The sequence below is a fragment of the Mytilus galloprovincialis genome, chromosome 12 (genome assembly GCF_965363235.1).
Source record: "Mytilus galloprovincialis chromosome 12, xbMytGall1.hap1.1, whole genome shotgun sequence".
Classification (NCBI taxonomy): domain Eukaryota; kingdom Metazoa; phylum Mollusca; class Bivalvia; order Mytilida; family Mytilidae; genus Mytilus; species Mytilus galloprovincialis.
Genome location: NC_134849.1, coordinates 75,075,554 through 75,102,089, shown reverse-complemented (window position 1 = coordinate 75,102,089; position 26,536 = coordinate 75,075,554). Strand labels below are relative to the sequence as shown.

Sequence of the window (26,536 nt, the reverse complement as noted above, 5' to 3'; positions counted from 1 at the left end):
CGGACTACTGAGCTGTCCGACTAATGGGCTGTCGAATAATGGTGTGTAACCAGACAAACAAAACGGTCACCAGACAAACAATAGTAAACAAAACGCAACATAGAAACTAAAGACTGAGCATCAAGAACCCCACCAAAACTTTGGTGCTTCAATAGGGTAAGCAGATTCTGCTCCACTAGTCGCACACATCGTGTTCCTTATGTAAGAACAAACCCTGTGACAAGTATAATAAGGTAAGTTACTCTACATGTACATGATTGTCTGATTTTTATCGGCAGCATTGCATTGCTATTAAAATCATTAGATATGCAGATGATCGCCTTCTATCCATAAGGGATTGGTCTTCTGAAAATTTGTTTCTATGGTAATCTGTGTATTTCTCTCCGCAAAAATAACTGTTTGCCATACAAATGATGAATACAACTTTATTCCTCTATTGCATTGGAACATTGAAGTGTTGTTCTATTTCCAACTCAACAGTCATTTCTGAAAATAAATAAAATAATTCACAAATCCAAAGATAAAATATGCTACTGTTTGACATTTTACTTTTAAAAAATCAAAGTTTTACAGAAATACCCCTTTTTACATAAAATCCAAGAATATTGTTTTATACCACAAAGGGGTAACGACCAGCGTAGTTTATTATGTGTTCATTCCAAGATCATTTGGAGGGTATTTGGAGGTTGAAATTGGAAAAAAGTCAATTCGGATCGACCGTCCTTCACGACGTTCGGCTCTGAAATTTACGTGCCATCATCATTTCCGTCATTGCACGTCTGCCCGGCAAAATTAAATTTTATTTCGTAGCAGATACGGGTAATATTGACCTTACACTGAAAAACTTTGTGATACACATTCCTTTGATGCTCTCAGCAGTATCACAACAGATTTTTACACGTCAAGAGCTTTTCCTTCTTGGGAACCGCATCAATTCAACATGAAAAGGGTGGGGGGATTACGTCAGTTTCTGGTTAAAATGGGTACCGAAGTGCGGCTGGAATGTGACCCACCCTTATTCATATATTAATGCATAAAATTTTCAGCCCACTCATTGATTTTTTTCTTTCAAAATAGTTTGCCGTCCCCTCTGCAGATAAATAATGACCGGTCCCTTATAAAAGACTTCCATCCCCAGACCATATGATGTTTACCAGCACAAATATTGATATCCATTTGCGAAAATAATCAATAAACATCTTCATTATCTTGCATGTATGATATATTTTAACTCAATTTTAACCATTTTTAAGCACCCAAGCACATGATTCTTCACAACTGGCAGGCCGTGCATGCAGGGGCAACTTCGATAAAAAAAGGTACAGGTGTGCCACTGGAATTTGAACCCCCCCATTTATATACATTGCCCAAGACCATAATTCTGACCTATTCATATATATATGCATAACAGTTGTGAAATTATTATATATAGTTCAAACATTTTGGCACAGTCATATATATTTTGACTATTACTTTGACCTATAATTGTTAACTTTTTATACATTGTCATGATCATGCACACCTGGATTTTTTTATCATTCAAGATTTTCCCTGTGTGTTCAGTACATACAATTTATTTCCAAAATTTTTTGGGGATTGGCAAAACTGCTAAAGTGCTAGAAAGATTATTTTTTTACCAATTCAGGGTCAGAATATTTATTGTAAAAAATCCCAGTCAGTTTTCACTCTTTATGTCACCAATTAAAGGTATTTATAAACACATATTATTTTGATCAGTGCAATGCATCCAGGGTATAACAATGACATATCTTATGATTAGATCACACACGCCAATAGGTAGTTTCTGTCGGGAAGAATATTCTTTTGGATGTCATATTGAGTGGTGGTATTTCGTCTGTGACAAGCTTCAAAAAGATTTAAGATCTTAATATCCCCTTACACCAAAACTATATATGCACCAAAGTATATTTCGCTGGTATTTTCTAGTACTTATAAAGTCTGCACTCTGATACTTTAGTCTGGATAAAACCCTTATAAATTTTGAGCACAACTTCAAACTGTTTAAAGCATATTTACCCGGTAAACCATTTTTCACTGATTTCACATCATCATCTGAAATAGTTTTAGCAAGAATATCTTTTAGCACGTCTGTATACAGTTTTGTTGGCTTGTTATAGTGGTCAAACCGTTTTAAAAGGTCACATATTATAATACGCAACTCATTGAAACGTGTTTCGTCAAGTTTAAATGTCATAGAGTGTTGTAGTTCATTCCTTGTAAGTCGTATGCGCTCAATATCATCTCCAGTAACTATGCCTGTAACCTGATCAACTTTACATATCCCTCCCCATCCATTTGTTGGAACATGTTTATTAAGTTTCCTGTGCTCACTATATAAGTATGTTATATCAGAATCGCTCCTTTGACGTAGATTTGGTTTATCTGGTTTTAAAAGGTCATATAAAACATCAGCAAGAATATTCAAAGCAATCATCCCCATCTTTGCAAAATTAATTTCCTCATTTGTAAACTGAAAAGAAGATAAAAGTAAGGTATTGTAATGTAAAATATGAAGAAGATAATATATAATAAGGCTTAACATAAGTTTAAGTTGAATCAATTATCAGTTAATTTGGTCAAGTACTCGTAGAAATTTTTTCAAGAAAAAAAAAGTAAAAGTAAAATGAATGATGATGGTACCTTGCATCTAAAAGTAATTATGTGTAACTCTTGCTCAACTGGATTTTTTTTTTCGCACAGCTAAAATCCAGTAATGCTGTTTAAAACTTTATGTGGAACATCTTGCTTAGAAATATTTCAGCAATATTTTTCCTTTAACCAGATGAAAAAACGTGTGTTGTGTGAATTTTTTATTTTTTTTATCAAAGTAAATAAATGAAAGTTAACTAAATATATTTGTGTTTAAGTTTCAACTGGATGACAAATGTTTTATAATTATTTACCAAACATTTGAAGAATCTGGTCTTTAACATGATAAATTCATAATAAGAATTTTTTTTCAATAACTAATGCATAGCAGCTATGACTATGAAAGGAGTAAGGTCTTTACAGACCTCATTTGACTAATAACATTGGCTCCATTGTTTTATGATCAACATATTTCATGTTCATGATGTTAATTAAAAAACATGTACAAAAGAGATATAGAACTATTCTTGTCAACATTTTCTTGTCAAGTGTTGACATCCTCTAACTTAGAGATTTCTGTTGAATGTGACCAAATTGTTTTGATTTCTATCAAATTGAGGTACCGGTATATGAAACAAAGATAGCATGATTCGACAAACTATATATTTAAGTCAAATGTTTATTGTAATAACAAATACACATTATGTTCATAAACTTTTTTGTTGACCAATGCGCTCTACGTTTACGTTCCTAAAAAACAAGGCAATGGAAATATGCCTGTTAACATACACCTTATCGGTATTTGTCTGCCATTACTGGACATCACAAAGGTTCCCTTAAAATTTTGAGGTCATAATACAAACTATCTGACTCCACAATGGAAAATTAAATGTTGTATGACGTCAATAGTTCAAGCAGGGAAGATTATCGAGTCAACCGGGACAGATTTCCAAATAGCGATAAGGTAAAATTGAGAATGGAAATGGGGAATGTGTCAAAGAGACAACAACCCGACCAAATAAAAACAAAACAGCAGAAGGTCACCAACAGGTCTTCAATGTAGCGAGAAATTCCCGCACCCCGAGGCGTCCTTCAGCTGGCCCCTAAACAAATATATACTAGTTCAGTGATAATGAACGCCATACTAATTTCCAAATTGTACACAAGAAACTAAAATTAAAATAATACAAGACTAACAAAGGCCAGAGGCTCCTGACTTGGGACAGGCGCAAAAATGCTGCGGGGTTAAACATGTTTGTGAGATCTCAACCCTCCCCTATACCTCTAACCAATGTAGAAAAGTAAATGCATAACAATACGCACATTAAAATTCAGTTCAAGAGAAGTCCGAGTCTGATGTCAGAAGATATAACCAAAGAAAATAAACAAAATGACAATAATACATAAATAACAACAGACTACTAGCAGTTAACTGACATGCAAGCTCCAGACTTCAATTAAACTGACTGAAAGATTATGATTTCATCATATGAACATCAGGCACAATCCTTCCCGTTAGGGATTTAGTATCATACCATCATAACATATATGAGAAGAACATAACCCGTGTCATGCCAACAACTGTTTTTAGAATAAATGTGTTTAGTTCCGACACAAAGACCTTATCAGTGACTCAATATTAACGCCAAAATATGCAATCTTTAATGACTTGACAACAGTATCGTAATTATATCCCTTCTTAAAAGGTGTATTGAATTTTGTTGAAAATGTAATTTTGTACTATTTTTGACACCAAGAAATAATCTAAATGACCTATTTCATATCGTTATTGTTTTAGCTATGATTCATTGTGATATTGGTCAACACATATTTATTTGAAATTTGAACCACACATACTATGATAGGAGTCATATAGAACAGTCTCTTTTGAAACATACTGATTGCATTTATTGATTTTTTTTAAATTCTAAAATGTGTAATAAACAAGAAATAAATAACACATAGCTCTGGGAGAGTGATAGAGCAGATTTTTACCCAGAGAAAACATTGTCAACCGATGCGAGCTCAGCTATACATGCTATATGTTATTTCATTTATTATACTGAATGTTCTATCATTTTTGTCTTTTAATTGAAAGCACTTAACTTTGACGTCAAGTACATAACGTTAAAGTTATTAGAAAAACAACAAAAGTGAACCAAGATGATTTAATTTTCATTTTGACAGTTTATGAAAGTTTTGAGGCCATATCGTTGAACTGCATCATATTTATTTTTTAAAGGGAAAATTCGCTATATCATTTTTCACTTATCATCTTATTATGTTTATAATACCATAAAAAAAACATATTCACCAAGTTTTATCTGGATATGAAAACTAATAAAGAAGAAAATTGTGAATTATTAATTTTATTTATTCGAACTTCCTGCATGCCGGGAGTGGAATTAATCTCATTTAAGTCTTGTTCGTTAATCATCTAATAACACAATTTAAAGCGCATCGACGACGTTTGGTGTAGTTATTTACCAACTAATAATTAAGAAAGAAAAGTGATCAGCCGTGCAATTTTTTTAAATTAAAATGTACGATTTATTTTTTTAATGATTTCTAATATTATTATAGTAATACAAGTAAATCATATACAAACATATATAACCGATAGAGTATTAAAAATGCATGTTTGTATGTTTTACCTTTTACGTCAGTCTAGCAATCATTTCCCACTAGTAGTGTGTAAATACAATGTGTATTGTACTATGACACTTAGTGACTACCTGTCGAATGCGTGGCTAAATTCAATGTAATTTTAAAAAAGGTAAGCATTCTAACCTTTTGATCTCACTCAGTGAATTTAAGCTGTCAAGGTTCACCGTTCCAGGTCTGAACAACATTTTGTGTGAATGATAAACGGGGGTGATAGTTTGAGACACAGAAAATAAAAAAAAGAAATATAATTATTTTGAGGGAGTTATATGGTGGCACAAAAACTGGATAGCCGTGGTATATTATTTTATATTTTGTGTAAGCTCATTGTAAAATGAAAATTATGAAGGCTGAATATTTTTGTAACAATGAAATACTGTTTTTTTTTAATTGAATAAATTTATAAATGATAATGGCCTTCTAAACACGAGTGTATGAACTAAAAACTATACTTTTTTTAAATAGAATCGGTAACTTGAATATTTGAAATAGATAATTACTAATAGCAGTTATATAATTTGGTCCGTCTAAGGCGATCTTTATATACATATTCAGGAATGCAGGAATTAATGTACTTATCAAAATATTTTAAATCTCACAACGTATAAATACTTCAGTTATTTGAACAAAGATGTAAAGTTGACAGGAAATTAAAGGTCAACTTTGTCTTATTGGAATGCGATCAAATAATTACGAACAAAAATTATTTCAGGTTTGAATAACATTAAATAAATGAGAAAAGAGAAATGTGGGTTTGAGACAGAAAAAAAAGTTATTAGGGGAGGAATATGGTGGCAAAATACCTAAATCGCCGTTATATATATTTTTATTTTGCGTTAGATCTGTTTTTAGATCTTTAGAGTATTTTGTTTGAACATCGGAATTCTGAATAACTTTCAATTAAATAATCTAATAATTAAAATTGGCCCACGAAAACAAGCATATAAACCAACCAGATGCTCCGCAGGGCGCAGCTTTATACGACCGCAGAGGTTGAACCCTGAACAGTTGGGGCAATAATGGACACAACATTCAAGCTGGATTGAGCTCTAAATTTGGATTGTGATTAAATAGTTGACACAGCATAGGTTTCTGACACAGAATGAATGTGGTCTAATGAACTTAAAAATTTTTTTTTGCCTTTGAGCAATTCACTATGCTGTTGAATATTAATCTTCTCAAAAAAATGTTTGAAGAAATTTTCTTTTTAATATTTATGAAATCTGAAATGAAAAAAATTGACCCCCCAATTTTTTTTTCACATCCCCCTTTCCCTTATTTCAAAACTGATCTCAATTCAAATTTCTAATGAAGTTTGCAACAATAACTACTCATTTAAATACATCATAAAATATTAAAATGTAAAAAAAGTGCTTGTTATTACTGAATGGTAAAGATTGTTTTAATCTTTCAGTTGGTAGTAAAAGTGAATATACATTGTATATTGTATAAAACAATGATTTAAGTTGATTCAACTACTATTCTGGACAAAGAAAGATAACTCCAATTGAAATCCAATTGTAATTTTTTGCTATTGCACAATATTGTGCAATTAGATATTTCTTGCTATTGTGCAATACTGTGCAATTGAAAATATTTGCTATTGCACAATACTGTGCAATTGAAGATTTCTTGCTATTGCACAATACTGTGCAATTGAAGATTTCTTGCTATTGCTGAATACTGTGCAATTGAAAATTTCTTGCTATTGCACAATACTGTGCAATTGAAGATTTCTTGCTATTGCTGAATACTGTGCAATTGAAAATTTCTTGCTATTGCACAATACTTAATATAATAATTTTGGATCCTGATTTGGACCAACTTGAAAACTGGGCCCATAATCAAAAATCTAAGTACATGTTTAGATTCAGCATATCAAAGAGGCCCAAGAATTCAATTTTTGTTAAAATCAAACTTAAGTTTAATTTTGGACCCTTTGGACTTTAATGTAGACCAATTTTAAAACGGGACCAAAAAATTAAGAATCTACATACACAGTTAGATTTGGCATATCAAAGAACCCCAATTATTCAATTTTTGATGAAATCAAACAAAGTTTAATTTTGGACCCCGATTTGGACCAACTTGAAAACTGGGCCAATAATAATAAAGGGAAGGGCTGCGCTTTAGCGAATGATACGCCCGTTGCTCTTTTAACTTGTCTTTTATGCTTTAAATGAATTTATATGATCAACCAGAAATAGTGTGAGCCCTGTCAAATACCCCCCCCCCCCAATAATAAATAAAAATGCACAAAAAAATTGGCACTATTAAGGCTACCTCAAATTTAACTAAGTTTGTTGTCTTTAATTTTTCATCCATACATAAAATTTTGTGAAAGTGTTAGTTATTGTCCCAAAATTAGAAAAATCCCCCCTTTTTTAAGCATAAAAATTCATAACACGGAAATGTAAAATCTGAAATTTATAAAAAATAAAAGGGAGCTTACATCAATAGATATAAACAATTCACCAAAGTTTCATGGACATTGGTGAAAGCCTTTTTGAGTTTTTGTCCGAAGTGTTAAAAATCGCCCTTTTTTAATGAATAAAGCCCCATAAATCCAAAACTTAAAATCTGAAATTTATAAAAATTGAAAGGGAGCTTACATCAATAGATATAAACAATTCACCAAAGTTTCATGGACATTGGTGAAAGCCTTTTTGAGTTATTGTCCGAAGTGTTAAAAATCACCCTTTTTTTATGAATAAAGCCCCATAAATCCAAAACTTAAAATCTGAAATTTATAAAAATTGAAAGGGAGCTTACATCAATAGATAAAAACAATTCACCAAAGTTTCATGGACATTCGTGAAAGCCTTTTTGAGTTATTGTCCGAAGTGTTAAAAATCACCCTTTTTTGTTATGAATAAAGCCCCATAAATCCAAAACCTAAAATCTGAAATTTATAAAAAACGAAAGGGATCTTACATCAATAGATATAAACAATTCACCAAAGTTTCATGGACATTGGTGAAAGCCTTTTTGAGTTATTGTCCGAAGTGTTAAAAATCCCCCTTTTTTATGAATAAAGCCCCATAAATCCAAAACTTAAAATCTGAAATTAAAAAAAAACGAAAGGGAGCTTACATCACAATTCACTTAAGTTTCATGGAAATTGGTGTAGGTGTTTTTTGAGTTATTGTCCGAAGTGTGGACGACGGACGGACGGACAGACAGACGGACAACGGTATACCATAATACGTCCCGTCCCGGGCGTATAAAAAATCTACATTTTTAGATTCAGCATATCAAAGAACCCCAAGGATTAATTTTTTGTTAAAATCAAACTAAGTTTAATTTTGGACCCTTTGGACCTTAATGTAGACCAATTTGAAAACAGGACCAAAAATTAAGAATCTACATACACAGTTAGATTCGGCATTTCAAAGAACCCCAATTATTCAATTTTTGATGAAATCAAACAAAGTTTAATTTTGGACCCTTTATTCCTAAACTGTTGGGACCAAAACTCCCAAAATCAATACCAACCTTCCTTTTATGGTCATAAACCTTGTGTTTAAATTTCATAGATTTCTATTTACTTATACTAAAGTTATGGTGCGAAAACCAAGAAAAATGCTCATTTGGGTCCCTTTTTGGCCCCTAATTCCCAAACTGTTGGGACCTTAACTCCCAAAATCAATACCAACCTTCCTTTTGTGGTCATAAACATTGTGTTTAAATTTGATTGATTTCTATTTACTTAAACTAAAGTTATTGTGCGAAAACCAAGAATAATGCTTATTTGGGCCCTTTTTGGGCCCCTAATTCCTAAACTGTTGGAACCAAAATCGATCCAAACCTTTCTTTTGTGGTCATAAACCTTGTGTCAAAATTTCATAGATTTCTATTAACTTAAACTAAAGTTATAGTGCGAAAACCAAGAAAATGCTTATTTGGGCCCTTTTTGGCCCCTAATAAATTCCTAAAATATTGGGACCAAAACTCCCAAAATCAATCCCAACCTTCCTTTTTGTGGTCATAAACCTTGTGTTAAAATTTCATAGATTTCTATTCACTTTTACTAAAGTTAGAGTGCGAAAACTAAAAGTATTCGGACGACGACGACGACCCAGAAGACGACGCCAACGTGATAGCAATATACGACGAAAATTTTTTCAAATTTTGCGGTCGTATTAAAACTACTATTTTAAATTATCATCGGTAACCTTGAATATCTTTTTGTGCAGAGAAAATTATCAGTTACATTAATTTAATGTGTTCCGTCCAAAGCGATCTATACATTCACCTAGTCAGGAATGTCCTTATCAAAATATTCAAAATCTCACAACGTATAAATACTTAAGCTATTTGACAAAAAATGTTTCAAAAAAAAATACAGAATCAATCTAACGTCAACATTCCTTCTGGAATGGAGACAGACCAGCGGAATTAATTTTCAATGTGCTTTATATGTTGTGCCTTTGCAAGACTTATCATTCATTCATAAACTATGTCTATATACCTATATACACATACAATTGTCTCTCCTAACTCCTTAAGCGGACAGGCAGTATATTCTTTAAATTTCTGTGATTTAATACCAAGAAAGAAAAAAATCCCAAGTTAATTTGATACCTAGATACTCAATATTTTTCCTAGAAAATATTCACATCCTCATTCGGTCTGAAAATATTTAAAGATAAGAATTGGGTATAAGAATAAGAATACTTTATCAATCCAATAATGGACCCTTGCGGGTTTTAAATTTCATACAGTGATTACAATGATGTGTTATAACAATAAAAATAATAAAATGAAATGCATCACAATAGAACACTGAACAGTTATTGCATGCACATGGAAGAGAAAGTAATATGGGAGACAATAAATTTATGTAGGGATTATTCCCCTTTAAACAGATATGGTGTTTTGAGCTGCATAAAAATGAAATGCAGCCCTAACTGATTAGATATAAGGGTATTTTTCTCATATGTAAACACAGCAACCAAATACTAGATATTTATGTATATAATTATGTTTTTTTTTACAATTGCAAGAATATGATAAGCACCTTAGAGATTTGACTGCAGTTTATTAATGCATATATAAGCATTTACATATTAATAGATAAAATATGCATACTCAAAGATAGAGAAATGTGTATTAAAATTTAATTTTTTGAATTTAAAATATATATATGGATAAACTAAAAGAGATGTAGCCATTTACAGAATTTGTGGATCTCAATTCAAAACTCCGGATAAGAAAAATACTTAACTTTTTAAGTATATGTTTGTCTTTAGGGGTCATTAACCATAAAAATTTTGATTTGCAGTCTAAGTTATTAAATTTTGACAGTGCTCATGAGCTTGTGCAAACATATAGAACATGCAGAAGTATGAATGACATAAAACCTTGTTAAACATTGAAACCAATATAAATGTAAACCTGTATACGTAATACCTCATGGGACGACACCTCACCACACACAGGTAATATACTAGTAGCTCTGTTATACCCGGAAATGCCAAGGTTAATCACTACCGATACAGAATTTTTTGGTGTATTTTTTTTTTTTTAATTATGAATTGGTTCTTTATTTGGAGGATTTTTTTCATCATTCTGTGGGTAAAGAACAAAAGTTAAGTCTTTGTTACTGGACATCATAGAAACAATCAATAAATCAATCAATATACAATATGCGTTTCTGTACGTTATGAAAATGTCTATCAATTAATAACTAATAATCATTCATATAAGAAAACGAACCAAGTCAAATTGATTAATGAATGCAATTTCCGTCAAATATGCCATGAAGCAAAATGGCAATCAATTAACCTATCTACCAAAAAGGGAGGAAACTCAGACACCAGAGGGACAGTCAAACTCACACAATACAAACAAACTGACAACGCCATGGCCAAACACAAGAAGACAAACAGACAAACAACAGCACAGATGACACAACACAGAAAACCAAAGACCAAGCAACACGAACCCCACCAAAAACTGGGGGTGATATCAGGTCCTCTGGAAGGGTAAGCAGATCCTGCTCCACATGTGGCACACGTCGTGTTGCTTATGTTATTACAAATCCGGTAAATAGTCTAATTTAGTAGGTCACATTCGTAAAAAGGGAAGGGTATTGTAGTTACGACATAAGGAACATATCCAATATCATCTGTGAACCGGTTATTCCATAACGGTCAACCAACTTGTGATGGCGTCCGTAAAATTTACGAAGGGATGATTTCAACTTCACCATTTGGAAATCTTGGTTTAATAGCTTCCTTTAGAGCAGCAATCCTCTATCAAGGACAATCATGATAGGAAATACAAGCCCGGGAATATCGTATCAATTGGGAGTTATATACTCCGTATGCAGGCGCTGCTGGAATGTTGCTACATAGAAATCGAAAGTTCACAATTGGGAAGCTAAAATCATCTCTTTTGCCAACAATCTAAACCAACCAATCTAAATAAAGAAGTAACTGATGTTATGAAAATATTTTTTCAACCAACCAATCAACCAACTTAGTGATAGAAGAGTGATGGAAAGACTTCACTCGAACGTTTTACTTAACTCTAATGGATGTTATGTTCAAAAGCTATTGTTATGTGGAGTAAATCAATAAATAAATTTACTCTCAGTTGTCCATTGTAAACATTTTTCTAACATTTCTATTACTATTCGAAGCTGTTTGTGTATGTTTATCAACTCGATGAAAATTACATCCAATGCTGAACAAATACTTCTCACTCCACATATCAATACTAGTTCAGTTAAGCTGTCTGTGTATGATAATCAACCCGACGAAAGATTAAGTCTAATTCTGCACACACACTTTTCACTTCACGTAAATACTAGTCGTTTGTCATGTTTGTGAATGAAAATTTACAGTACTACTAATTAAACATATTATATATATTAATACATACTTTTGTTCAGTAAAGCTGTTTGTTTTTGGTTCCTTAATATTTACTAAAACAAAAGTATAAAAAAAAAAAAATAATAAAAAAAAGGGGGAATTCCATAAAACTTGACGATTCTCAACCAACTGAACAAAAGTAACACTGAACATCTCCCAATTCATTCATCTTCATTTTTTGGAACTGAGTGAATATGTCATGAAAATTCATTGTAGTGTTACATACCTCTGGCGAATTGGCTGTTCCTGTTGCTCCTTTATTGGCATTTGGAAATACTCTCTCACCAGCTTGGAGCCGGAAACGTACCTTCAAACAAAAACTAGCATGTCATTCATTATCAATAGAAAATATTGGTAACAATCATGAAATGTGTCAATGAGGGTGGCACCTACCATTTTCTTTCATTCTATTTTGATAAACATAGGTTGAATAATCAACCAAATTCAAGCATGCAATTATGTCTAAATTCTTTGGCTGTATACAAGTATTAGTAAAATGGGTAAATTGCAAAAGAGCTACATTTTACTTCAGAGATATGCTACCTTTATAATGAAAAGTCCTCCGCTTAAGTTTCAAACAACCCGTCATTGAAATTTTAAACCCCAGACTCCTTATAGATTTTAAATGAAAAGGTAAGTCAATTTGTAAGTAAAGATGATGATTGGAGTTTGGTTCATTTTGGCCGCCTATTTTTCTTTTAAAAGAGGAAAATCTTTTTTACATTCAAAACGAAGGAAAAAGATGCAAAACCATAGCAATAGCTTACATTGTCAGATTAGCTGAAATGCTCAATTTGGATATCTTGAATTCACTGTCTGAGTAGTTTGCATTTCAACAGCAAGAAATATTTCATATTATTTCTTGTCAATCTAAACATGCCAGGGATCTCCATGGCCTGTTTAACGATGGCGCTCCGCCATCGTTCAAATGTCTGGCGCCATCGTCAAATGACTCGCACCATCGTTAAATTGTCTTGCGCCATCATTAAATTGTCTTCCGCCATCGTTCAAAACTTCATCGTTTTTTGTAGCCCAACGCCATTCTTTTTTATCAATTATAATCAAATGCATGTAATTGCATAACCCTTAGGCTTTTTATGTTATAATCCAATACAGTTCTAACGCCTGAGGGATATCTGGATTAAGATCGCTAATCACTTGTACCTGAGCTTGTACAGGTAGATCAACAAACCAGACAGGAGAATACTATCTGAGGATAGATGATCCATTTGTCAAATTAATCAACTAAGTTTCAGCAAATGATTATGATAATTTAGATTAAATAAATAAATTAATAATCCAGATGCAAAGAAAACAGTTTAACAAGTGGAACACGTGCTTTATTTTGACTTACACAATTACACAATCAGCATCCCCCTTTTTTAAGAAGTACAAAATAAGACGCAAAACAGTAAATATTATTTCATCGCAAATAACTCGAGTACTGCTGTACCGATAATTTAGAATTACTTTAAAAGTAAAAAAATTAAATATTTCCTGTAAAGAAATATCGTATCGTAATTCCTAATTCATTTCGTATATTACAATCAAATTGATACATCCGCGTTTACGGTTTCTATCCAAACTCGAAAGATGCATGTTGCACAGCATCAATTTGCCAGATAAAGTCATTAAAAACTTTTTTATTTGTCAACGTTTGCTTTACAAATCTCTTTAACCTTTAACATAACCCGTACGAATCATTTTGTTGTTGCTGCAAATCAGCCATACCGGTAATGGGTTCTGAATCAGAATTTGACAGTGTCTATGAAAAATAAGCTCCACATCATATGATTTTTAACCCCCATAACAATTACCAACAAGAGGCTCTCAAGAGCCTGAATCGCTCACCTGAATTTTTTTGGTTTAATCTCTCATCAATGATTATTTTGGCTTTCCAATTTATTTAAATGTTCTTTGAATCGTCCTATTTTCTTCAAAAGCAAAAAAAAATCATTTTCTCCTATGTTCTATTTTAGCCATAGGAGCTATGTTTCTTGACATACAAGGAAATAAAATATAAAATTTATAATAGATACTCTGAAACTCTGAAACTCATTTAGCATAAGTTTGGCTGAAATTGATACAGCAGTTTCAAAAGAGAAGATTTTTAAAAGTAAGTCAACATGACGAACAAATTGTGAAAAAAGTCTTTAAAGAGCAATAACTCCTAAAGAGGTCAATTGACAATTTTGGTCAAATTGACTTATTTGTAGATCTTACTTTGCTGATCATTTTGGCTGTTTACAGTTTATCTTTATCTATAATAATATTCAAGATAATGACCAAAAACTGCAAAATTTCCTTAAAATTACCAATTAAGTGGCAGCAACCCAACAATTGGATGTTTGATTCATCTGAAAATTTCAGGGCTGATAGATATTGACCTAATGAACATTTTCACTCCATGTCAGATTTGCTCTTAATGCTTTCGTTTTTGAGATATAAGCCAAAAACTGCATTTGACCCCTATGTTCTATTTTAAGTAACGGCGGCCATGTTTTTTGACGGATCAAAAATCAAAGCACACACTTTGTGCAGGATAATCTAAGGAACAATCATGCTAAGTTTTAACCAAATCCATTCAGTAGTTTCAGAGGGGAAGATTTTTTAAAGTTAGCAAATATGATGAACAAATTGTGAAAAATTGTCATTAAAGGACAATAACCCCTTAAGGGGTCAATTGACAATTTTGGTCATATTAACTTATTTGTAGATCTTACTTTGCTGATCTTTTTTGCTGTTTACAGTTTATCTTTATCTATAATAATATTCAAGATAATGACCAAAAACTGCAAAATTTCCTTAAAATTACCAATTAAGTGGCAGCAACCCAACAATGGTTTGTTTGATTCATCTGAAAATTTCAGGGCTGATAGATCTTGACCTAATGAACATTTTTACCCCATGTCAGATTTGCTCTAAATGCTTTCGTTTTTGAGATATAAGCCAAAAACTGCATTTGACCCCTATGTTCTATTTTATTTAACGGCGGCCATGTTTTTTGACGGATCAAAAATCGAAGCGCACATTTTGTGCAGGATATACTAAGGAACAATCATGTTAAGTTTCATTCAAATCCATTCAGTAGTTTCAGAGGAGAAGATGTTTGAAAAATTGTTAACGACGACGACGACGGACGCCAAGTGATGAAAAAAGCTCACATGGCCTTTTAGGCCAGGTGAGCTAAAAATACAAGAAATCTACATGGGGACCTTCATGACAGCTTTTGGTCATTCTCTACTAAGGGGGGACCATGAAGACTTGGCATTTGAATGGTTAAAAACGGCAATAAATGAAAATATTGATACTTCTAATTCTATAATGAAAATTCAAATAAATATAATTTAAATAAGCAATGAATTAGCATGTTCACCATTCCTTGTATGGAGGGATAAAATACTTCCGATCGCGCTACACTGTACAGCGTAGACACGATTTGTAATGGTGGAAGTTCCTCCATCGTTCAATTTTCATCCATGGAGATCCCTGCATGCTAAATAAAAGTTCTTCGATATGATGTATAATTTTGTCAGAAATTAGGTCAGGTCTGCAGTAATACAAGTAATAATTAATCTATCTTACATCCTCATGTATATAACATAATACTGAGGCCACACCAATTTAATTTCTTGTTCGACGGACCCGCCCGCACCTTTTTTTTTCAAAACAATTTTTTTATATTCCCGCTTCCCGCATCCGGAAATGTAATTATGTCCATTTCCCGCACCGTTTTTTTGTTGTAAATATTATAAAAGATATCAGCATTTCTTTTTAAAATCACAGTCTAGACTGTATATAACGATTTTAAACATACATATACTGTGTAAATATCTGTGAGAATATTTGTTTCAGCATGAAACCAATTTATTCCAAGTGGGAGTGCTCCGTTACAAATATATAACAGCGGAAATACCTGTACAGAACAAAACATTGGTTTCTTTCCCACTTACTTACATGTATATTCCCTATCAAAAAATGTTCGTTGTTTATAGAATAAAGTACAAAGAACTTCAGTAGGATTTGCCCTCAACTGCAATTATATTGTATGCTGGCGAAACAAAACTATCCATAGACAACTGCATGTTTATGCACCTGTCCTGATTGATTCAGGGGCCTGTCGTTCATCAGTTATCGTTTGTTGACGTGGTTCATAATTTGGTATTTTCCCGTTTGGATATATAAATTAGATCGTTGGTTTTCCTGTTCGAATTGTGTACACTTATAATATTGGGGTCCTTTTTAGCTTGCTGTTTGGTCTGGATCAAAGCCCTGTGTAAAAGGCCGTACTATGACCTGTGTTTGTTATAATCAGGGTTGGAACATCCCCCTCCCTTCAGTCAGACAAGGGGTCATTTTACTGATGAATAAAAGAAGAAGATAGAAATACTAGTACCAAGGATTTGTATTGTGCTACTATACAAAAGCTTTGAAAACTTAGAAATTTTACTCAAAAAGAGGAGAAGTACATCATATTTTAAACAACTTTTGTAACAGAGGGGTTCACTTATTTTGAATAATATTAAACTGTTAAAGTAAATATGTTAACATGGTCCAGCAATATTACAAAATTCTTGGAATATTCCTGAATTCTTGGACATGTTTTGACCATTTAATACCAGATAGATATATAGTTCTTTTGAAAAATATGAGCCCTTTTGTACTAAAAAGTGTTTTTTACAAAAAAAATATATTACAACTTATATTGACCCCTCATAAAAAGGATATTTATAACATTAAGGGGTTGTTCCCAACCTGATTATTACTTGGATGGAGAATTGTCTCCTTGTCAGTCACACATACATAGACCAGATTTAATTATTCAATTATTTCTTGGTGAACAAGGAAAAATACTTCATAAATTAAAGAAATGTCAAAGTACAAGTGATAAATCAAGTTTTAATATTGTCAAAACCTACTATTTTATGTTTACAAAAAAAACTTATAATCCCTCGCCTTTACTTTTCAAGCTTCGCCTTAAAAAATTTCAAATTTAAATATTTTTTTATTAAAATTTTCAAATCGCTCGCTCGCCCCAATTTTTGGAGTCAAAAAATCCGTAGAACAAGAAATTAAAATGGTGTGGCCTTACTGCTTGTTATACAAATATCAACATGGGGATAACTTCCATGCTATAAAATAGTAGCTTGTTACCTTGGTGGATTGAACCGTAGTTTGGATTTGACTGGAGTTTTCTGTGTCAGGATTAGATCGTGGAACGTTTTCTGTGACAACTACAATAATTTAGAAAATAAAAGTAACCACTATCGGAGGATCTCCCATACCTTATATATAATAAAAACAGCACTCTACTCAAATGTATGAATCATTATGGAAACATATTACAACTTACATGTTATTTCAATCATTGCACAGATAGAGCATCTTTTATTTCTACAAGCAGATTATAGTTCAGTTTTCACAGATAATATTTGAAATATTCAGCTTATCTAATTACAATTCTTTGTTTGGTTTGAACTAAGAAAATGAGGTTAAGGTCATCACTGCTGCCTGATTCTGATTTAAAACATATGTCTTGCTTTTATTTGCTGGAGGAAACAACTCTGAGCTTTTCCTAACTGTTTAAATACCCATTGTACAATAACCAAGGTGACACTGAATGTTTGTCAACAAACTGCAAATACAGTAGAAATCAAACCAATGAAATAACATGTTCTGATTATAGGCGTTTCTTGTCATGTGCTTAAAAGTCCTAAGTTGGTCACTACATCCGTTAAGTCATGATTTTGGCAGCGTAATATAATGTTAATTGAAAGACTTCGTACACCTTACCAGCATCCTGTACACAAAATATAGTTGACCTATTGCTTACAGGATCCAAGAACCGACTAAAAGAAAACTTCAACATTGACCAACGAACTATGAAGATGAGATCAAGGTCAGATGAATGCTGCCAGACAGACATGTTCATCTTACAATAATTCTATACATCAAATATAGTTAGGTGACCTACTGTTTATAGTATATATATATGAGAAACTGACTTGACAAGGAAAACATAGCCTTGATCACTGATTCATGACATGATTGGACTGCAGTGATCCTTATATCTCACATTCTATGACTTTTGTCACAGGCGAGATATAAATTATTGGTTTCTTACAGCTATCATGTCAGTATGTCATCTATACAATAGCTACCTTTTTCTTGGCAAAATAATTCTAGCAAAATAGATTGCTTGTGATTGCAGATAAACATACAAGTAATGGTTTACTTTTACATGTTTTATAAATTGTTATTTGGATGAAGAGTTGTCTCATTGGCACTCACGCCACATCTTCCTATATCTATGTACTATAGCATCCTCATTCGAAATTAAAACAATAGAAAACCCAATTCAATTGTCCTGCTTAGCGTTTATAACCCCAATTCATTCAAAGAGAAACCCAATTATTTATTAAAACTATGCATTCCCAACCCTATTAGTTGCTGTCAAGTGCGTCATTTACCCTAAATAATGAATTAGTCATGAACATGAATATGTAGGCAAAGCGTAACCTGCCGAGATTTTCCTATTGCTTATTCAAGATCAATGACTGACATGAATCGTGTCAGCATAGCATTTAATATCATAATAACTAAAATGATATATGCAATCAAAAAATCAACACAATCTTACCTTCTTCCAACTTTCTTTTTTTCGTTAGTTTTCCGTCGCCGTCGGCTGAATGTTGACCTTGAAAAAGAAACAAATGAAGCAGTACGTACAAACTGTCAAAGGGTGAAACTTTGCACATTTATTTCTTATCTCAGATCGGTATTTAATTGTCCACATCAGTTTACTATGGTCAAGCATGTTAAGTATTTGTAGATTTATTGTTTTCATGATCTTTAGCAGACTGTCTGATTGACCGTTAAATGAGGGGGAGGACAGGGGTAAGGGAGACAGGGAGAAAGGGGGTAGGAGAAAGGAGGAAGGGGGTGGGAGAAAGGAGAAAGGGGGTAGGAGAAAGGAGAGGAAGGCTGGGAGAAAGGAGAAAAAGTTGGAGAAAGGAGAAAAAATAAAATATCTCTCCTTTTAAAAAATGATCTAATATTTCAAGAAAAAATATCTCAAAAGGAGATGTTTTATTCTAATGGGATAAAGGAGAACGGGGGTAGGAGAAAGGAGAAGAGGGGTGGGAGAAGGGAGAAGGGTACCCCCCTGTCCTCCCCCTCTTAAATTTAATGTATGATGCAGCTGTGTTTTAACTGTAATGCCTTTACGATGATAAAAGTCAGGGAATGTTGAGATGCGAGAGAGTTAGATAGAGTTAGTGATAGAGAATGGATGTGTCTTTATATTAACAATGTATCTATTTTATATTTTTTTTTTTTTTCTGCAGTGCCACATTATAAATACAAATGTACCAATGAGTTTTATACAAAAGTGACGTAAATTTACCAGTGTGATTCAAATTACAGAGAGATTATAGTGTCAAGTTGACACTTCTAAAGACTAAGACTAAATTACTGCTAATGGATATATATGAACTTGTACATAATAAATATGTATATATGAACGTGAGTTTTTAAAGCCAGTGCCTAAGAAGGGCTCCGTGACAAAAACATAACTTTAACATTTGTTACTTACAGATCCGAACAAAGCAAATGTTGATATATTGATGACAAAGGTCATCAAATTACATCGGAACTGAAGAAAACCAAATGTAGAGAGAATTCAGAAAATTTTAGGTTTTTATCCAAAAAAATGTCATTAGCTTTTAACCAGACAGAGGATGATGCAAAAAAAAATTGTAAACATAAGAAAATTATTCTTTATTATAAGAAAATTATATTATATGTTCACTCTATCAAATGATAAATATATATGTGTCTATAAAAAAAAAAGAAAAGAAAGAAGAATTTTATGGTGGCTGGCCTTCGGCTGTTATCTGCTCTTTGGTCGGGTTTTTGTCTCTTTGACATGTTCCCCATTTCCATTCTCAATTTTATATAAACACACAGTGACATACCTTGATTATTATAAGATGTACTTCCGGACGCTGTACTTCTGCCGGAAGTTCCTTGTCCTCTTGACAATATTCTCTGAATATCCCGTTCAGTTGGTTCAATGAAATCAGCCACAACACGAACGTCATACTCGTTGATAACATTTTTCAAGTATTGGTAGTTTCCCGGACTAATGGTACTATTTCTTTCCAAGGCCTCTAAAATGTCCATTATATGCTTGGCTTCCTTTCTTACCTTCGGACTCAATTTTGCTTTTAGTCTGTTGACAAGCTGTTCATATCTATCGGCTTCAAACAGACCAAACTGCTCGTTTAGATCTGATGTTAATTTAGCATGTAATTCTTTCGCCTCCTCTTTTGCGTCCATTTCTAAAAGTGACGTAAATTTACCAGTGTGATTCAAATTACAGAGAGATTATAGTGTCAAGTTGACACTTCTAAAGACTAAGACTAAATTACTGCTAATGGATATATATGAACTTGTACATAATAAATATGTATATATGAACGTGAGTTTTTAAAGCCAGTGCCTAAGAAGGGCTCCGTGACAAAAACATAACTTTAACATTTGTTACTTACAGATCCGAACAAAGCAAATGTTGATATATTGATGACAAAGGTCATCAAATTACATCGGAACTGAAGAAAACCAAATGTAGAGAGAATTCAGAAAATTTTAGGTTTTTATCCAAAAAAATGTCATTAGCTTTTAACCAGACAGAGGATGATGCAAAAAAAAATTGTAAACATAAGAAAATTATTCTTTATTATAAGAAAATTATATTATATGTTCACTCTATCAAATGATAAATATATATGTGTCTATAAAAAAAAAAGAAAAGAAAGAAGAATTTTATGGTGGCTGGCCTTCGGCTGTTATCTGCTCTTTGGTCGGGTTTTTGTCTCTTTGACATGTTCCCCATTTCCATTCTCAATTTTATATAAACACACAGTGACATACCTAGTCTCGATCATCCAGCCGCTTTATTTTTCAAAGTAGAGCGTCTGGATGACAAGTGATATAAAAATGGTAATTTATGACATTCGGAATAGTATCGGCTTTTTTAGCTTGTTGTCAAAGATAATGTCCAAGACGAATAACCAAGAAGTTGGTTATTGACTTCGGAAGAAATGACATTACGATAATATTATTGAAAAGCCCGAGTGTACCGATTGTTGTTTAAAGCTATTTATATATTTTTGTGACGACATACAATTCATGGAAAACACCATACAGGCTACAGCATGGCTTACATGGACATGGAGGCGAAGTAAAAACCAGCACATCCAACCTTGGTAAGATGTTATAACAACACACACTGTAACATAAATTGCAAGTAGTAGTTATATTCTTGCATGCATGTCCGTGCAACGAAAACGAGTTTATAATTATACAATAAATGTCAATTGTTATGTTGACTGGGACCACACGATCAGTCGTATACGTTATAAATACATTTTGGGTTGATGTGTAGTATCGTTAACTTTATAAATACTTGATGGAAAACTGCTAAGACGCCGAAATATCACCTTCATCCAAGATATGTTTGTTGTATCTATCTAAATCTTGATATGTGTAAAAAAAAAAAGGGGGGGGGGAGGAGAGATACACAATGATGACTGAATGATGTACACTTACAAAAAAAACAAAACAAAGTGTATCTAGGAGATGCTAGAAGATTTTATACTAGATGGTCAAAATGATTTGTACATTCAATTTTCTGCAAAACAAAAGACAGTTAAACAATATATTCAGCATCAATGAAAAGACGTGTAAATGAGGCAGCAACCAGTGAATCTAATGCCATAAAATACCAAAAGTAGTCTAGAAATCGTCATGATTAACAGTTTATCATGTAGACTAAAACAAAAAGTGAAGATAAAATTGCCAAAAGCTCAATATTACACAAATAAGGAGATGTGGTATGAATACCAATGTGAACTATCCACTCAAGTTCAAATCAACTGGATGTGAGTAATTATAGGCAACTGTATGACCTTCAAAAATTAGAAAAATCCATGCATGGTTTGGATAGAGAAAATAAACAGGGAATGTGTCAAAGAGACACTGGGAAACCCGACAAAAAAGCAGTAAACAGTTCGATGCCACCAATGGGTCGGGTCTTCAACGCAGCAATATAATCTTGCACCCTGATGCGGGATTCAGCTTGCCCCAGGACAATCATTTATACAATATATTTCTATGATGGTTTTTTTAAACAATTTTTTTCCATATATATATGCTATGCTGGTGACTAAAAATTAATATGATTTTAATATTTACTTTCTTTTGTAGACAAACCAATGATGATTTATGGACACAGATTTTATGTGTAAAATGTGAAGAATTAAAAAACATGTAATATTCAGGAATTTCATTGTATCATAACCATGCTTTAATTTTATAAGAACAAAGTTCAAACCGAAAGATTTTTTTTTTAATTACTGAAGCATCAATCAGTTTAAATAGATCACATTACCAAACATGTTAGGTATACATTATTTAGACAGCCGCCACAAATCGAAAAAAATACACAGACGTATATTGATTAAATGAAACAAATATCAAGAAACACATTGTTGTCAGACATGGTAGGGAAATTAGATTTGTATTAACAAATTAAAAATCATATGAACAATTAAAGAGTTAGTTTTTACGGTTGAATTGTATCTCATTTTCATGTGAGGTCTTTTTATAGTTGAATATATGATACGGAGTATTCTTGATATTGAAGGTCATGCAGGGATCACATTTGCGTATATCCATGTCATTTGAACTCTGCTGGGTTGCTGCCTCGTTAGAAATCATACCAATTTCCTTATATTTATTTAAAAGGTTCACATGAGAAGTTTTTGTTCTTGTGAATCTATCCTTTATTGCATGCTAATACATGATGAATATTATAAGAGTTGGAGAATTAGAATACACTATTGAGTTAATTTTTTTTTACAAGTTACTATGCAGTATGAGATAAATCCCATTCCATCTTTTCCATGTACATGATTCAAACATGCATTCAAAGAGTATTGGGTTTCATGACTGACTGTTTAAGTTCTATATTTCTCCATGGACACGGGCTACACTTGCAAAGTGGTTTTGTGTGAAGGTTGGTTCCTACATATTTTCTTCCTAAAAGGATTAGGCGATTATTGGTGAAACAGCTAAGAAACATTCAGACTATTCTGTCGTTTGCAGTTTAAAGATCAGTTAATTTTGTAAATAAAAATTGAGTTGGCTTATTGTGTGATTTCGCTGATCTGCCAGTTATACCTGTTTAGGAAGTTTTTCTACATACGCAATCTTATAGTATTTTTATGAGATGTTTTTCTTTACATAGATGTAACTTGATGTGTGCTTTTTGGTAAGGTGAGTGCATCAGATTTATAAAAAAGGACATCATAAGGGACGACATCAAAAGTTCAATGAAGGATACAAAACTTAATTCACATAGATTTGTCACTGACCCCCCTAACCCCCTCTTCACTTAATTTGGGAAAAATTGATTGACCCATATGGATATATGTAAAAATCAATGTCGGATAACCAATCTTGCAGCAGTTCAACCCCACCCCCAAACTATTTGAATTAAGTTTTTTTTATCTTACATTGATCTTTTGATGTCGTCCCTAAGTTATTACAGGAATTTACAGAAATGAGAATAATGAGACAAAACGAGGGAAAATGGATAAAAAATAAAGAATAGAGACTAACGGTGACACAATATACTGATGGTTGGTTCCTTGACGTCCAGTGACAAATATTTCATGCATGTTTAGGATGATGTAATAAAATACAAAGAGAGAATAATGGTATTTTATAGTATGAAGATAAGGGAATAAAGTGGACAGGTGTGCAATAAAATAAAAATAGTTTAATCTTTGGTATCGTTTTTATCGTCTTGTGGTAAATAATGGTAATGTTCATGATGAAAAGAAATTAACAATAATTATATAAAGGAGGTCCTAATTTATAGCCCGTTCGGAATACACGGGTTGAAGAAATTATGACTCACTAAAAAATAAGGGTATATTGTATTGAAGCAGAAATATAGATTTAAGTATAACGGTCAACCTACGGACCCCTTTTGAAGCGTACAGAGAGCGTGGTATCCTCTATCCACGAACAGAGGCGGATCCAGAACTTGTTATTAGAGAGGGGAACTACACACACTCGTGCTACAGTATTTCCCTACATAATCAACCACATTTTTCCTACGAAAAAAATGGGGTGGATCCGCCTTTGACGAGTGCTATAATATTCAGTTATACACAGGGCCGTAACTAGGCCTCAGAATAAATCGAGGAGGGCGTTTGGGTGCCGCCGTCTGCGGTACCCAGGTAATTGGGGAAACCAGCCTGAGGGGTGACACAACCAGCCAAAAACTAGAAAAGTAGTTAATGATCAAGTCGAAAATAAAAACCATGACAAAAAATGAGTAAAACTTATATAAAGTACTTTTAATCAACGAAAAAAAATATCTGAATATATTTAAGCACGGCCAATTAAAGCTTAATTTTGACTCTTAGATCTTTATTACATGTTTATAAATCACTCAGTTTCAGACATAGTCACTTGTCGCAGAAAAAAAATTCCTATGATACATTTTTGTATCTTAATATAACGCATTTAAGGCCTGTGGTTTCAGACAAGAACTCCGAGAACAGGAATACGTGTGAAATGTTTTTTTAAGCAGTTTTATTTATTTGACGTTTTACCACCAGCAAGTTAGTTGGCCAACATAGAGTGAGCTACAAGAATGTCATATACATGTTCATATACTACACTGTTTTCTGCTGTTTTTTTTTAATTATGTTGGGGATAACGGAAGTGCTATTTATAGATATGTTCTATATTTAATTATTTGTTACGCCCCCTATAAATATTTGACCAGTCCGGTTAATCACCCCAGACGCTATATTTAAATATGCGTCTGGGTAATCGAGACTATGACATACCTTGATTATTATAACATGTACTTCCGGACGCTGTACTTCTGCCGGAAGTTTCTTGTCCTCTTGACAATATTCTCTGAATATCCCGTTCAGTTGGTTCAATGAAATCAGCCACAACACGAACGTCATACTCGTTGATAACATTTTTCAAGTATTGGTAGTTTCCCGGACTAATGGTACCATTTCTTTCCAAGGCCTCTAAAATGTCCATTATATGCTTGGCTTCCTTTCTTACCTTCGGACTCAATTTTGCTTTTAGTCTGTTGACAAGCTGTTCATATCTATCGGCTTCAAACAGACCAAACTGCTCGTTTAGATCTGATGTTAATTTAGCATGTAATTCTTTCGCCTCCTCTTTTGCGTCCATTTCTACTCGAGTAGCACTACAGGTTACAAGGAAGTAAATACAGTTCTGTGCGCCACCTGGTAACATAAAGCCCAGAAGTAAATATAATTTTTTTTTATGAATATGTATGATATTTAAAGAAATGACTTTGGTGGAAGAAAGGTATGTATTTATGCAACATTATGTATGATCATGTATGCATTTAAATAATTTTATTGAATCAGCAATAATTTTCTTAACCTATGCCGTCACCGGTATTTTGTATTTTCTGCGTCACCGTTCGTTAATGCGGACTTGCTATTTTGTATTGTGACGTCACGATTTAGAAACTGTCAGTTTCTATTGTAATCTACAAGCGTTCAAAGGGACACTACTCTTTGTGGTCGGAACTACTTTTTTGGGTTTACACCAAAGACCCAAAAAGGAAATAGAAATGAATAGACGCTGAAAATATACGATTCGAGTTATTGAAATTTCAGTTACATTTGATTTTTAGGGGGGGGGGGGGGGGGACTAGGATGAAATTTGAAAAAAATAGGAGTTTTGAGTAAAAAAAAAAAGGCAGGATGAGACACTTGCAAAAAAAATAAGTCAGGACGACAATTTAGGTAAAAAAAGTCGGGATAAACTAAAAATAAAAAAGGCAGGACCGAACAGAGTGAAAAATAAAAAGGCAGGACAGAGATTTCAGCTAAATCAGAGACATGTATATATGTCTCTGGCTAAATAAAATGCAGGACAAAAATTTTCATCCTAGTCCCCCATTCCCCCCTCCCATAAAAATCAAATGGTAGCTCCCTTTACTTTTTTTTTTTTTTAACTTTTCGGTGTTTTCTTCAAGTTTTCATTTTATTAAATGTAGAGATAAATGTACAGTAGTATTAAAACGGGGAAAAAAAGATTTACTTTATAAAGAAGAACCTGCAAGTGGATATGAATAGACTTGAATTTTTTTTTCCATAAGACTTATTCAAACTTGTATTACTTTTTCCCCAGGTTAAGATATTGGAAATTTATTATAAAACTTTGCCAGAAAAGAAATTCAGACAACTAGCTGTCTATTCCTTTCAAAGCAAATTCAATTTAAACATTTTATTTATATTCATATGATT

The 26,536-nt window shown here is 32.8% G+C and overlaps 2 protein-coding genes and 1 long non-coding RNA gene across 3 annotated transcripts in view; 1 reads left to right on the top strand and 2 right to left on the bottom strand.

The window, feature by feature from the left end:
- LOC143054844 (cyclic GMP-AMP synthase-like receptor 2) overlaps nt 1-26,536 on the bottom strand; it is a 109,718-nt gene that overhangs the window by 62,868 nt on the left and 20,314 nt on the right. The window lies entirely within an intron of this gene.
- Nucleotides 251-25,512, bottom strand: LOC143054841 (uncharacterized). Its single transcript, XM_076227897.1, has 7 exons — nt 25,082-25,512; nt 20,129-20,494; nt 18,793-18,849; nt 17,307-17,386; nt 12,379-12,459; nt 2,038-2,491; nt 251-486 (listed from the first exon to the last, which is right to left on the bottom strand). The coding sequence occupies exons 1-7, from the start codon at nt 25,509-25,511 to the stop codon at nt 434-436; spliced, it is 1,521 nt and encodes a 506-aa protein (XP_076084012.1). The 5' UTR covers nt 25,512; the 3' UTR covers nt 251-433.
- Nucleotides 21,366-22,494, top strand: LOC143054842 (uncharacterized). Its single transcript, XR_012971842.1, has 2 exons — nt 21,366-21,421; nt 22,422-22,494. It is a non-coding gene; the product is annotated as an uncharacterized LOC143054842 (long non-coding RNA).

Excerpts from the sequence above, each read along its gene's own strand:
- LOC143054841 (XM_076227897.1), bottom strand. The coding sequence starts at position 25,511 with ATGTTACCAGGTGGCGCACAGAACTGTATTTACTTCCTTGTAACCTGT. Across the intron at positions 20,495-25,081 it reads TACATGTTATAATAATCAAG|AAATGGACGCAAAAGAGGAG; the intron begins GTATGTCATAGT and ends CGTCACTTTTAG. Across the intron at positions 18,850-20,128 it reads TACATCTTATAATAATCAAG|GTCAACATTCAGCCGACGGC; the intron begins GTATGTCACTGT and ends TTCTTTTTCAAG.